This window comes from Pan troglodytes, chromosome 12, assembly GCF_028858775.2.
Source record: "Pan troglodytes isolate AG18354 chromosome 12, NHGRI_mPanTro3-v2.0_pri, whole genome shotgun sequence".
NCBI lineage: Eukaryota > Metazoa > Chordata > Mammalia > Primates > Hominidae > Pan > Pan troglodytes.
Genome location: NC_072410.2, coordinates 52271795 through 52285860, shown reverse-complemented (window position 1 = coordinate 52285860; position 14066 = coordinate 52271795). Strand labels below are relative to the sequence as shown.

At 46.4% G+C, this 14066-nt stretch overlaps 1 protein-coding gene and 1 long non-coding RNA gene across 4 annotated transcripts in view; one reads left to right on the top strand and one right to left on the bottom strand.

The window, feature by feature from the left end:
* The window catches only part of LOC107973510 (uncharacterized), a 47893-nt gene that overhangs the window by 29170 nt on the left and 4657 nt on the right, over positions 1 to 14066 (top strand). The window contains exons 3-8 of the long non-coding RNA XR_008546445.2: positions 3048 to 3792; positions 7635 to 7717; positions 8449 to 8551; positions 11898 to 12122; positions 12523 to 12653; positions 13312 to 13694. This is a non-coding gene — a long non-coding RNA (uncharacterized LOC107973510). The remainder of the gene's footprint in view (positions 1 to 3047; positions 3793 to 7634; positions 7718 to 8448; positions 8552 to 11897; positions 12123 to 12522; positions 12654 to 13311; positions 13695 to 14066) is intronic.
* The window catches only part of TGFA (transforming growth factor alpha), a 106683-nt gene continuing 101127 nt past the window's right edge, over positions 8511 to 14066 (bottom strand). For all 3 annotated transcript variants that reach the window (XM_054678520.2, XM_054678521.2, XM_063789021.1), the window contains one exon: positions 8511 to 12102. In XM_054678520.2, coding sequence (XP_054534495.1) covers positions 12095 to 12102 — 8 coding nt within the window. In that variant the 3' untranslated portion in view covers positions 8511 to 12094. The remainder of the gene's footprint in view (positions 12103 to 14066) is intronic.

Genomic DNA, 14066 nt, shown 5'->3' with positions numbered 1-14066 from the left:
GTGAGCCATCGCACCCGGCCTGTTTACAGTTATTCTTTCTGACACTGTTTATTCCTTTGTCATCCCATGTGAGATCATGTTCCTGCCTGACGAGTACCATTTAGTATAACTTGTAGTGTGTAGCTTTTTCTGCTGAATTATTTCCCCTTTTGTTTGGCTGCAAAATGTCTTTATTCTGTATTAATTTAGGATATTTTCAGTGGATATAGAATTTAGGTGCAAAAGTCCTTAAGAAAGTACCAGTGAGTAGAATCCTACAATATTTCTAAAGAATGATACACTATCTGGTAAATTTATCCATCCAATTTATCCAGGAATTTAGATATCCATCCATCTGTCCATCCATCCATCCATCCATCCGTCTATCCATCCACCCATCCAATTTGGTCGTCTACTATGTGTCAAGTATTGAGCTTGATGTCAAATATTTAGTGGTGAAGAAGACAGATATAATTCCTACCTTCATGGAGCTTACTATCTAGTGGAGGAGACAGATATTAACCTAGTAAAAAATATACATATAATATAAATTGTGGTAAGTTCTATGAAGGAAATGAACATAATACTGGATGGAGAATAACTAGAGTGGAAGGGGTAGTCAGGGTAGTGGAGTGGACTTACATGTAGGAGTCTCTTGAGGTGACATTTAACTGAGACCTGAAGGAAAAGGAGCCAGTCATAGAAGGGCTGGGGTGGGGTGTGAGAAAGAATTTTTCAGAAAAGCAAGGTTTAATGTTAATACAATTTAATTTTGATATAATTTAATATTGATATAATGTGTTGCCTTATAAATAATAGTGGGGAACCCATATGATTACCTTAAGAGATACCGAAGAGGCATTTGTTCTAGTCCAGGCTCTTTTGGTTTTAGGAAATAAAAATGCATTCAAGCTGGCTCAGGTGAAAAGAGGATTTTTTGGTTGGTTTGTTTGTTTTTTTGAGATGGAGTCTTGCTCTGTCACCCAGGCTGGAATACAGTGGCATGGTCTCGGCTCATTGCAACCTCCACCTCCCGGGTTCAGGCAATTCTTGTGCCTCAGCCTCCTGAGTATCCTGGATTACAGGTATGTGCCACCACACCCGGCTAATTTTTATATTTTTAGTAGAGATGGGGTTTCGCTACATTGGCCAGGCTGGTCTTGAACTCCTGACCTCAAGTGATCCGCCTGCCTTGGCCTCCCAAAGTGCCTGGATTACAGGCGTGAGCCACTGCGCTAGGCTGAAAAGAGGATTCTTGTAAAGGCTCAGGGCTCAATAGAGCAGAGGTGGCTGTGAGCCAGGTACCACAAGAACAAGAACGAAAAAGTGCTTGAGAATGGGTGTGACTTTCTCTCTTCCTACTAGACGTGCTGTTTCTTTTTCTCTGTGAATCTGCCTCATTGTTTCCTTTTGCAAAATGGCTTCCTCAGCTTAGCCACCTGCTTGCTCATGGCCCACCATTGATGGCCCCATTCCCTCAGCCCCATTTTCTCTGTCACAGACTTTCTTCTTCAAAGGAATTCATGGACTAACCAGAGACCTATGACTTGTGTGACCAATGCATTGACCCCTCAGGGTCCTCAGGGCCTGCCACAGTCCAGTAACTGCGTCTGGAACAAAGGGACGGGATATCTGGGAAGAAGGGAGGGTCTCTGGCCGACATCTTGGAAGGTGTTAGAGGCACACAGAATCCACATTTGGCAGAACGCCCAATGGCCATTGCTTGAATCGGTATTCTACGGAATCAGAATATCTGCATCTTCAAAAGAACTTTTGGTTATGAGAAAAGAATCTGAATTTCATGAAAAAAACTGATTATTACAATTTTATTGTTAAAAATTAATAATTGTAGCAGATGCTATTTTCGCCACATCATACGCCCTCAGACCACCTAATTTCAGTTGCAGCTTTGGAAAAGCTTCCTGTGCTCAGTAGCAGTGTCACGTATCAGGCCCCTAAGATCTGTGCTCTGTGTGTGTGTGTGTGTGTGTGTGTGTGTGTGTGTATGGTGGGGGTGGAGGATTAATGACCCTATGGCAACTCTCACCATTGGGTGATGGAAGTCAGTAGTTAATGCCTTCTGATGTTCAGAGGCTCAATTCGGAGGTGGCATTCTACATATTTCCTCAGTGAGTGTCCAGTAGGATTGAGTCCCAATTTTACATATTGGTAGTCAGCTCACTGCTAATTTCCCATTGCTGACTTTTCCTCATTCTCTGTCTCAGTCTTCTTAGTCTCTCACTCCTGCTTCCTGAGATTGCCTCTAAAATAAAAGATCTGCCCCAAATTGTTATCTGAGGCCCTGCCTTTGGGGGAACCCAGATTAAAAAATTTTGTATTGTAGAGGAGGGACAGAATTTTGTAGCAAACTCAGTTGCTGGGTCGCTCTTAGACTCATTGTTCTGCCTATTCCTAACACGAAATAGATGTTCTGTTTTGGCTGATAGAGATTATATTCACATCATTGCCTGTTTGGATCAGAGGCCTCTCAAGGGAGCAGATTAGACTTCAAAGAAACCAACCACAAGAAGGAAATCTTGTAGAGGAAAACTTTCTGAGAAACCTCCTCCCATCTTTCTCCTCTCCTTTGTCTTTGTGTGCAACTTCCTCCACTCCAGTCTGAGCTCAGGGCTCAGGCCAGGCTGCTTCCTGTTGGCAGGTTGCTGGGGTGTAGACTGTCAGTCAGCAAATAAAAAGAGCTATGAAATCGTGACCATTGTCTAAAGAGTTAACTCTTCTGTGTGAGACTAACACAGAGGGTAGAATGGATGTGATTAAAAATTTTTGTCAAATCCACCTAGGCTGTGACAGAATTCTTGGTAAGTCATGGGTCAGAATATACAATGTATTTTTGCCTAGAAGCAAAGCTCCTCATGGTAGATGGGGAACCAGGGAGGGTCGCAAAGACCTATTTGACCTTCAAGGGGTCTGATTATAGCACCCAACACAACATACCAATAATGCAGCCCCACAAGACCCAGGGATCCCATATGACACTGTTCTCTTACCTCCAGAGACATACGGTGGTCCACCCAAAGCCTCATATCTCTGACGATTTTTTTCCACAGAATGTTACCATGTTACCTACCATGCCTCAGGCATTGAGCTAAACGACCGGGCTACAAAGATGCACAGAGATGCCTTACCTTGAAGAGTTCAAGACCTGGGGCACAGAATGGCCAGGGGCACAAGACAGCTCATGGAGGAGGAATGAAAAGTCCAGCACCGTGAGATGAGTATTCAAACGCAAGTATGCAAGGGGCCTTGGGGTGGGGGCGTTATCTTTTCATGCTCCAGGAAGGCTTCAGAAGAAAGTGAGGTGCCTGTGAGCCTGTTCTTGAAGGAACAGAAGTTTGCTCAGGCAAAGATGTAGAAAAAGTCTTTCCCAGCAAAGGGAACTACGAAGGTAGAGAGGTGTGAGGGGCCTGGCAGAGCCAGAGACAAGCAGACAGCTTGAGAGTGGTGGCTGCTAACGGATGGTGGCCTGCTGATAGATTGTGCTGGGGCCACAGGGTGGTTTCTTAACTGCAACCACACTTAGGGATGGAGATATTTTATGAAAAGGGCCAGATTTTCTGTTTCTCTTGAAAAAAAAAATAGTAAAACTGACCTCCCTGCTTGAGATCCACTTTAGACTGGGACTGAGAAGTGAACTCCCCCTTCAGCAGTGGTCAGTGCCTGCCAGTACATCACTATGTCCACCACAACCCTGGATTCAGACTCACTCATCGTCATTCATGCTTTCATCAAGCAGCTGCACTAATTCAGATGACTCACTTCACTCCAGGAGGTGTTTGACTTTTCAGCCTCTGGGTAAGCATCATTGGATACTAAAGAGAGAGGAAGGGTAAGATTGGCAGAGTTCAACTGGCAACTGTGGGAAGGCATTACCACCCCAGTACTGAAGGGGCAAGTGGAGGACGTGGTGTCCTGAAGCCCTGGGAACGGGGCTGGGGAGTAGGGGCCCAGGGAGCCTAGCCTTGGGGACACAGTTGCTGCCAGATATGCAGCATTGGAGGAGGGAGGGAGCGAGGATGACAAATCCCCATGTCTCTCCTCCTACACCCACTCCGATCTCCTGCCAGTGCCTCCCACTGGCTGAACTGGAAGCCAGAGGACAAGAGAGCCCTAAGGAGGTGGCCCACAGGGGTCAGCTTCTGGGCACAGGGCAGACATGGGGAGAATGGATCTGGGAGTGGCAAATGACTGGCACAAATAGGCACCTAAGGAGTGGAAAGCACCAGAGAGAGCCCTCTCCTGATGAGAGTCGCTGGGGATGTGGTCCCTGTGTGGGGGCCATCCTTAGGATGGCTCTGATGTTAGGAGATGGGAGGTAAGGGGATTGAGCAGGGCCTGAGATCCCCCTCCATCACTGGGAAGCCCTGGGAGGACAGAGGATCAAATCTGAACTCGCAAAGATTATTCCAGAAGGGTGCAGTGGGAGATGGAGGCTTGGAGCTAAATAGGGGTAACCCATGGACTCATAGGTAGGAGACGGTGGTCAGATGTCCCAGGTCTTCTGGCTCATGCTCTAGTTCACCAGGAGACCCTCTGGGCCCTGGTTGGTACCCACCTCTGTGTGATCACTTTGGAGTTAGGAGGCACACTTGCCTGGAGGACAGCCAGAGCCAGCAGGCAGCTCTGTCAATGAAACAGAAGCTTCTACCGAGACAAAACTAACCTGTCTCCTGGCCTTGCCCCTTGAGGTCAGACCAAACCTCCTTATGTCTGAAGACAGTTGTCCTCACTCCTCTGGGTCATTAACCACTTGGAAAAGTGATGTCCTGAAATCATCACCCCCTGGTTTGGTCCCATTTGCTACTGGCTCTATGAAAATATTTCTCATGGGCGCCTCCCACCTCCCAGCTTCTTTTACCTTGAAGGTCAGTGGGGGACAAGGCGAGGGGGGCCTCCCTAGAGCTGGACAATATATTGATAGCATTTAGGATCACATCAGATTTTTTTATTCCAAGAATCAGGCTGTGCTTATGAGATTCAGCTCACAACCCTGGGCTAAATCGGTGGGAATTAGACAGACAGGCACAGGAGGCTCAGAAGGAAACAGTAACATCCCAGGGTGACATAGCCAGCAAGAAGCAGGCTGTAGTGAAACCCTGGGCCTTTGCCTCCAAGCCTCCTCCCACCACAGGGGCTCTGGACCTCTGCACTCTGGTTAGGGGGCTTCTTTCACAAGGCCTGGTGGGAGAGTTATGCTGCAGTGGAGGGGCGTGGCTGTTTGCTCTGATCTGGTAGGACATGCTTTAAGTGATGCTGGCTCCTCACAGCCCAGTTCTCCTGGGATGTCACATGTCCAGAATCCCTTCCTGCAATGTGCAGGACTAACAGCTGAAGCCCCAGCCCCAGGTTAGTGGAGATGTCCTCTTGCCCAGCTCTCAACTTCACCTACTTCCTGCAGGGGAAGCTCTGCAGGTCTTGGGATGGAGGTCCTTAAGGACTCTGGGTCCCAGGCACCTGTGCAGATGCACAAGCCTGAGGTTTCCATCGGAACAAATGGTCCTGGAAAGTGGTCTCCCCTTCCCACTTTCTTTCCCTTTCAGCATAAATGCCCAACTTTCTTTTATTCCCAAGTGTAAAATTTGGCTCCTAAAAAGCCACTGCCTTCGGAGGCCAAGGCGAGTGGATCACTTGAGGTCAGGAGTTAGAGACCAGCCTGGCCAACATGATGAAACCCTGTCTCTACTGAAAATACAAAAGTTAGCCAGGCGTGGTGGCTGGTGCCTGTAGTCCCAGCTACCTGGGAGGCTGAGGCAGGAGATTTGCTTGAACCCAGGAGACAGAGATTGCAGTGAGCAGAGATCATGCTACTGTGCTCCAGCCTGGGTGATAGAGTGAGACCCTGACTCAAAAAAAAAAAAGCCACTGCCCACTTGTGCATGACCTATGACCTCAAGCCCCAGCCACAAGGCACTCCTTACAGGAGTACCCACAGGAGATTTCTCACTTCTCTGCCTTAGGCAATCCCACTTGAGAGGAGGCCCAAGCTTCTGTCTCCCCAGAGGTGAACATCTGTTGGATAGTAAGGAATCTCCTTGAGGATGGGCCAGGGTGGGGTGCGCTGGGTGAGCACCAGGTACTCTTAGCTCCAGGCATCACACTTCTCCCATGCCACCTGCTCCCTGGGGCCTGGTGTATTCGAGAGGGAGGTAGGGTATGGATTAGAATCACCTGGAGAGATTTTTAAAGTGATGCCTAAGGTCCATCCCCATATATTCAAATTCCTTATTGATCTTGGGTGACAGACACCATGCTATGAAACAGGCATCGCTAGACACAGCTTCTGTGACTGCAAGCAATTCACTCCTGACTTCTGGAGGTGAAAGGCTGTGGTGGAAACCTCAGAGCCTGCTGGAAGTAGCAAGTCCTGCAGAAAGCAGTTGCGGAAGAGAGGTTTCAGGAGTCAGGGGGAAAAAAGTGCTGGTAGTGAAGCTCTGAGCTAGAGAGGAAGCAAGGCCAGGGTTATACTCAAATGTCCCCAAACAGCCAGGCATAAGTCAGGGCAACTAGGAAAGATAGGGGTCTGAAGTTTGGGCCAACAGGATCCAAAAAGGCTAGACCCAAAGCATCCAGAACATGGCTTTCAAGTTGTCAACTGCAAGTCAACTGGATGAGGAAAGGTCTGGCTTGATTCAAAGTTGATCGGTGCTTTTTCCTGGGATGGGTCCTCCCCACCCCAGACAGTTCAGTGCACCTGACCAGGACAAGGGGCAATCACTGGACCTTGGTTCTGGCAGGCAGGCAGCCTTGGCAGGTAGATGGCTTAGAAATTGGGAAGGAGGAGGAAAAAATGGGGACTAGTGAAAAATCCCACTGGTTAGGAAGAAGGCCTGGAGATGTCTCTAAAGACTGAATAGGGTCATGAGGAGGAAGACCAGGTTTGGGTAGCAAGTCTCCCCACTCTCTCTTAAGAGGTAGGGAAAGACTTTATTGAGGGCCAGATGCCAGGCCAGGGAGCTTGGGATGAAGAATTCCTTGAGTTTCCATCTTTCTGCAAGCTTGGCTGATCCTAAGCCCTCTGGGGTCTGGACAGCAAGCTCCACATGCTCGTCCCTCCCTACAAAGAGTAGAACCTTCTTTGGGGCCCAGGATTTTATACTGTGCAGCAACGATTTCACCCTCCACTTCTCTGTGAGCGCTTCCTATTTTGCATATGTGAATCCCACCCACAGGTTAGAAGTGCAGAGGCCTGGCTGGGTGGCTCATGCGGTGGCTCATGCCTGTAATCCCAGCACTTTGGGAGGCCGAGGCGGGTGGATCACAAGGTCAAGAGATTGAGACCATCCTGGGCAACATGGCGAAACCCCATCTCTACTAAAAATACAAAAATTAGCTGGGCGTGGTGGCGCACACCTGTAGTTCCAGCTACTCTGGAGGCTGAGGCAGGAGAATTGCTTGAACTCGGGAGGCAGAGGTTGCAGTGAGCCGAGATCACACCACTGCACTCCAGCCTGGGTGACAGAGTGAGACGCCATCTCAAAAAAAAAAAAGTGCAGAGGCCTTACTATGGGCTTGTAAGATCCGGTTGACAGTTTTAGAACAATTCCTTATAATTAGAGACTGGGTGGTAGGGAACAGGGGTGGGTGAGCCCAGGGGTATGGTGGGAGATGGACAGATCTATTTTTTTTCCTTCAACTAGGCTGAGCAGAGAAGATCCAGATAAATGCGGCCCTTCATTCAAGGCTACACCTTCTGATGGCTATTACATTTGAACTCCAAGAGGTAAACTCTGTTTCACTTCTTCTGCAAAGCCTTTTCAAAGCTTTTCCATAAAACTGTAGCTCAACACTAAGTTGTCCCTTCACTGAATCCTATAGCACAGTAGTTCTTAAATTTGAGCATCAGCCAAGCGCAGTGGTCCACGCCTATAATCCCAGAACTCTGAGGCCAAGGTGGAGGATTGCTTGAGCCCAGGCGTTTGAAACCAGCCTGGAAAACACAGGGAGACCCCGCCTCTCTACAAAATTAAAAAATATATAAAAATTTTGAGCATGTATTAGAATCACCCAGAGGGCAGAGAGAGTATGGAGCACCCCCACAGTATAGTAGGTCTGGGCTGGAGCCCAAAGATTTGCATTCCTAACAAGTTCACAGGTTATACCAATGCTGCAGGTCTGGAACCATGCTTTGAGAACCACAGCTGTTAACATATATGCTCTACCTTATAATTTCATCGCTTATTTGTATTGTCTAGAAATAGTCCTGAATTATTCTTAGCGTATCAGTCTGTCTTCTTGACCAGATTTCAATTCCTGCAGTGGCAGAGGTTGTATATATTTTCCACCACATCAATTAGCATTATTGGACACATAGTCTACTAAGTACTTATATACTGGGAAGAGCTTCAGAGAACTTGAATTCTTCAAGGAGACAGGGATCAACTATGGTTAATTATAGGATTTCCACATTTTGCAAAAGATCATCTAATTTTTCCTCATCATTCATATTTGCAGAGAAAAGTCTTCATTTCCTTGAGCAATATCCTAATCTCATTAAAGAAACACTCCAGTCTTGATTTAGGAAAAAAAGATTCATTCCTTCATCCTTCCAAATAAGGTACAGTACAACTCAATAACAATGCACATTACTGAAAAACACAATTGCGTCTTATATTGCTCACTACTCTTTAAGTATAATTCAGATATTAAGGAAAAGAACTGCTAATCACATTAACACATTACAGAAATCAAAATTAACTTACCACACAAAATAAATTAAAACATTAAATATTAACCTTTTCAGTGCAACATATACAGACATCAGAGTAAGGAGTTCTAAAAAAAAGCATCAGGTTTATTATAATAAAGATAATGAAAAGTTGACCATTTTAGTAAATTATTAAGACTAAGAAGAGGAGTTGCTTTTTCAGTACTCTCTCTCTCTCTGCGTGAACCACTAGATCTTTCAGAAAGCCTGGTAAATCAATGGCTAGAGAGAACAGGTCTTATGTTAGAACATTTAAAAATATACATGTTTGTCTTACTTCGGCAATGTGTTCTTGGTTTTGGGCATTTGAGTCATTCCTCCTTCTGTGACTGGGCAGGTTGGAAGAGATCAAAGCCCAGAACCAACTAGAGGGCAGGGGTCTCCTGAGCAGTGTTAGAGCCTCATTAGTCCATCCCGGCCAAATTGACTGAAAAAGCAACTGGTGACCCATGTGCCCTCGAAAACCTGGCTTGAAGATAACAGGCAGTTTTCTGTACCTGCAAAACACAATCCCTTGAGAAGCTCCAGAAGCACAAATTCTCCTCCCTTACCAGTGTGGGTGGGTGAGTGGCAATCCCATCTTTTTCTCCTTTCTCAGGGAAAAGAACTCTAGGGCCATTCTGCCCATCTCTCCTGCGGGGACACAATGGCCAGCCCATCCCTGGCTTGGTTCCACGTGTGTCCAGCTGGGGCCCTGTCTTCCAGATCAGGGTTGGCTGCTGTCTATCTTTCCATGTAGAAGAAAACATTTCCTGCCAGGATGCTTAAAAAAAGTCACAGCCTGTAGAGCAGTGGGAAAATCCAGGCTCCATAAGAGTATTGGAGGCCTTTTAAAAAATGTTTGTTATTTTTTTAAATGGGGGCTTTTCATTGTCCTCCTGAGCCATTGGAAACAGCGATGCTCCCCACTGCCAGGTGTGTGGCAGCTTACCAGGTCAGGATGTTAAATGATTCTCTAATTGTAGTGAACAATTCATTTTCTAAAGGGCAAGGAAACACAGGGAGCTTGCAGAGATGGATTAGAAGATGCATTTTTAACTTGAAATGGAGTATTTTTGCAGCTAACCAAAGACTACCATTGCCATTAAATGGCAGAGGGATCCAATGCTTATCAGTCATTTGATTTCTAGAAGAAAAATCCCCAAATAAGCCAGGCTGTTCTATCCTGAGGCATGGACAATGGTCCAACCAGGCTTGCATTGATGCAGCCTCTTTTTCAGACCTGCTGGTTTCCAAAGGACTGACTTGGAAGGCACTTCTAGGGAGGCGTATATGTGAGGCCTCTCACTGCATGTGTGTTACAGGCATAAGGATGAGGGCACTGGCAGGTGTGACTTGCTGGACCTAGGAACTAGAACATTCACAGACACTAAATCTCAAGTCTTCGCAGGGAACCTCTGCTTCCACCATCTGTCCAGCCTCATTCCCACGCCTCTGCAAAGTCTCTTGGATGCTAACTACTGATTGATAGAGGTCTAAAAACCAGTGTCCATTGATTGGTCTCTAAGCAGGATGCTACAGTCAAGCCTCAACCCACATATCTGGCCCAAGGGATGTAAACTTGAACTTATTTTAGTAATTTAAAAACCTGGAGCTGTGTCAACTACGTTGCTAGGGGGTCAGCTCTGAAGAGATCCAAGTGCTTCAGGTGTGGCATTGTTAAATAAGAGTGCCAAAAATGAAGACACGGGTCATAGAATTGTCTGAATTATAAAAAAAAAATAAAGAGAAAATTCATAGAAATTGTTCTTCCAGACCAAGGAAGAAGAATTAGGGGAAGACAAAATTCTCTGAAAATGTCAAGCCAATTTAACATATTTTAAATGTACCTTTCACGATGTAATAAGCTAGGTGCACTTAAGAGTTAATACATAGAAATCTTTCACTTTTCAGATATTAGTAGCATTTCCTCACATAAGGAGTTTATATATTATTTCTTCATTACTCTGTTTCCAAATTTTAATGAAAATTCCTAGGGATGAGCTATCCACTATGTATTTGAAGGGACCCACTGCTTCTCACAGGCAGGCGCCATGGGTCAGATGGACCCAGATGCTCAGGGGAACAATTGCTCCTTCTCTTGAGGGTGAGGGGAAAGGAAGACCCACATAGTGGAGGTGACTTGTTAGAGTTTTTGTTAATAAAGCCGGCATCCTGAATGGAAATGAAGAAAAAAAATTACTGGAATAGTTTTCCTAGTGCTCGAAAATAAATAGCAAAGTTAAACTTCTCCTTTTAACAATAAAGCAACAAACCAACCAAGCAACAAAATGGAAAATAAATGACTGGTCCCCCTTTCATGGATTTGGCCTGAAATGCCTATGGCTCGTGGCTAATGTTCTATTTCTAAACATACTTACCGAGGGCTCACGAGGAAGTGAACCCATTTAATCACTGAGTAGTACAGTATGTATTGGGTTTATCCTGTGTAGACACACACACTCTTCCTCTCTCCCCAACAGAGGGGATAGATCCCTGCTGATGGATTTGCTAAGTTTTCTCCCAGAACGTATTGAGGCATTTACCGGCTTTGTGGCTTCAATGGCACCACTTCTGAATCCCTACCTTTGTTCCTACCAGTAACCCAGCCTCTGGTTCCATCTCCGCACCCTGGAAGACTTTTCCCAAGCCTTAGCTGTCTCGAAGAGGCCAGACATTTCTAATCAGTATAGCTTTTCAGTCAGCAACACATACATCATTAATGTAGAAGTCTGAAGGGGTTTTATACTTTTTACATTGACTTAAGAGATTAAAAATAAAACCATTATCCATCTAATAAATAAGACATCATCTCCAAGGGTGGCGATAGCTTGGGACGGTCTTCAATGTCATGTGTCCATGGAAGATGTTGGGCTGGTTGAGGGTCTCGTGGTTAGAGGATACAGCTTCTCTCAAAGCTAGGGTCTTCATGTGATATTAAACAGTTTCCCCTCCTTCACTTTCTTCCCCAGTAGGCAAATGACAGAAAACAATAACTGTAGAAATCTCCTGTGTTGGGCAGAATTCTGTTGTGGGGAGGTGGCCCATTAAAAAGAAATATATAGCCTGGAATCCATGGCTGGCAGAAGACAACTGCACACATGTGGACTCAGACACCAACTGATGCACGCACCTCACCTAGGTGAACAGGAGTCCGTCTCTTTGCAGTTCTTTTTTAACCAGTCTTGAAATCGTGGTCTGCTGATTTCTTCTCTAGGTCACACTGAATAACCCCAAGCAGACGGAGTTCTTGACAGAGTTTTGAAGGCCCACAAAAGGCTGCACAGGTGATTACAGGCCAAGTAGGAAGGTCTGCGGCACATCCAGGCATCATCTCTGGCAGTGCTGTCCTGAAGAAGCCTTTCTTTATTGATCTGCCACAGTCCACCTGGCCAAACTCCTCCTCTGGGCTCTTCAGACCACTGGCAGGAAGGAAAAACAGGTTAAGCACTGTGGGCCACACCCTGGCCACGTTGGGAAAATAAGCTTAGGAAAGAGACTTGGAGATGGCAGAGCCAATGTCACCAAGTTCTCTCGGGCAGTTAGGCCCGAGTCCAAATTCTGCTGGTTCAGTCTCAGGGACCGCAACCTCTGACATTGTGCTTTCAGTGCCAAAGGAAGCTAGAGAGACTGATTGAAAGTGAGTGAGTGAGTGAGTGATAGCAGAAGGAAGGCAGATGGGGGGGAGTGGGGGGATGCCCCCTGTTGTGAGGGTCTCATTTTAATCTGGCCTGCAGTCAGCTCCTGTAAGGGGTGGCTTGGTGGGCAGCCCTAGTCCAGGGCTCTGGTGGCAGAAAGGCTTCCCCTGAGGCCATACAAGAATGGACCCATTTATTTTTCAGCGGCTGGGCCCTGAGGGTATCCTCTGTGTCTGTCGTGGTGAGGCAGCATGGACCGTCCTCAGTTCCTGAGTTCAGCTTAGCCTGGACATCTCTCTAGGTCCTTGCCGTGGTTCTTCTGGAGGTGCTCACAGGTGAGTAACCCTGGTTCACCCATCCTTTAGGCCCAGCAGGCCTGACGGGTGCTATATGAGGTTGTGATATGCACCATCTGAGGGAGAGGGACTTCAGCCCAGGTGGCCATCTCTAAAGGCCAGACCCATCCCCAGGCTTAGAGCTAACTTCTTAAATGTGGGTAGAGAAGAAGTGACATTAACAAGAAACTTACTCCACCCCAAATGACTCTGTTAGGTTCAGACAAATGCTACAGAATCTATTACAAATGCTACAGAATCTATTACAAATTTTCTTAAAAGATTAAAAACATTTTTCTATTGGTGCTAAAAGAAAAAATAAAAATATTTACCTTCATTAGCTCAATAGATTAGCCCAAGGTAGCTGAAAGGAGATGTTGAGAGGGGGCTTTAGAGGCCCTGGTTCTCATCCTCACTCACTCGCCCACTGATTCCCAGTGGGACCCAAGCAGGCTATCATCAGACTCAGTTTACCCACATCACTCATGAGCCATCCTCTTCCTAAGACCACTGTAAGGCTGAATGGATTTGCATCCTCAAGAGCTGTGGCTCCTAAATCTCAAGTGCCGCTCCCGCACTCTCTGTGTGCTCCCTTACTGTGCACGATGACTATGGTTATTGAAATAAAGAACAAACACATATGTTCTTGGGCCTTCAGCTCCCTCCAGATGACCATGAGATCTAATGAATGCACATGTGTCCAGCCTCCCAGCAGCCTTCCTCCCTACCCTCTCCATGGACCCTGGAACTTCTGAACGCCAACTGTTTACTAGGGAAGGACACCTCTGGGTGGATTCGCTTTAATGACTGTCTCTTGACCCACTATGTCCTCAAGAAGAACTTTACGATGGGCTCTCTTGGTCAAAACTGAATCCCTGAAAAGCTGGCCGGTGTGAGACTTTTCCGGCCCTGTTTGGATGAAGGACTCTTCACCTCCACAAGCACAGAGCCACTGATGCTCCGAGGAGGCTCCTGAGGTGCAAGCTGGGCCCCACATCCTGATGTCTTCATGGATGTTGGCGAAAATATCCAGGAAACAAGGTAAACTTAATGAAGATCATAGGATCTAAGGGTTTTAAGGTCATTAGAGACCTTTCATAGGCCAAATTCCTCCTTTTACAGATGAAAAAGGGGAAGTGACTTTCTCAAGGGAAAGAGAATGAACATCTCTTGAGTGCCTACAATGGGGTGATAAACTATACTAGGTATTTTATATCAGTACTCCTCCAATTTGCACATCTTTTTAAGAATAAGAAAACCGAGGGTAAGCCGGGCACAGTGGCTCACGCCTGTAATCCCAGCACTTTGGGAGGCCGAGGCAGGCAGATCACCTGAGGTCAGGAGTTTGAGACCAGCCTGGCCAATACTGTGAAACCCCGTCTCTACTAAAAATACAAAAATTTTCTGGGTGTG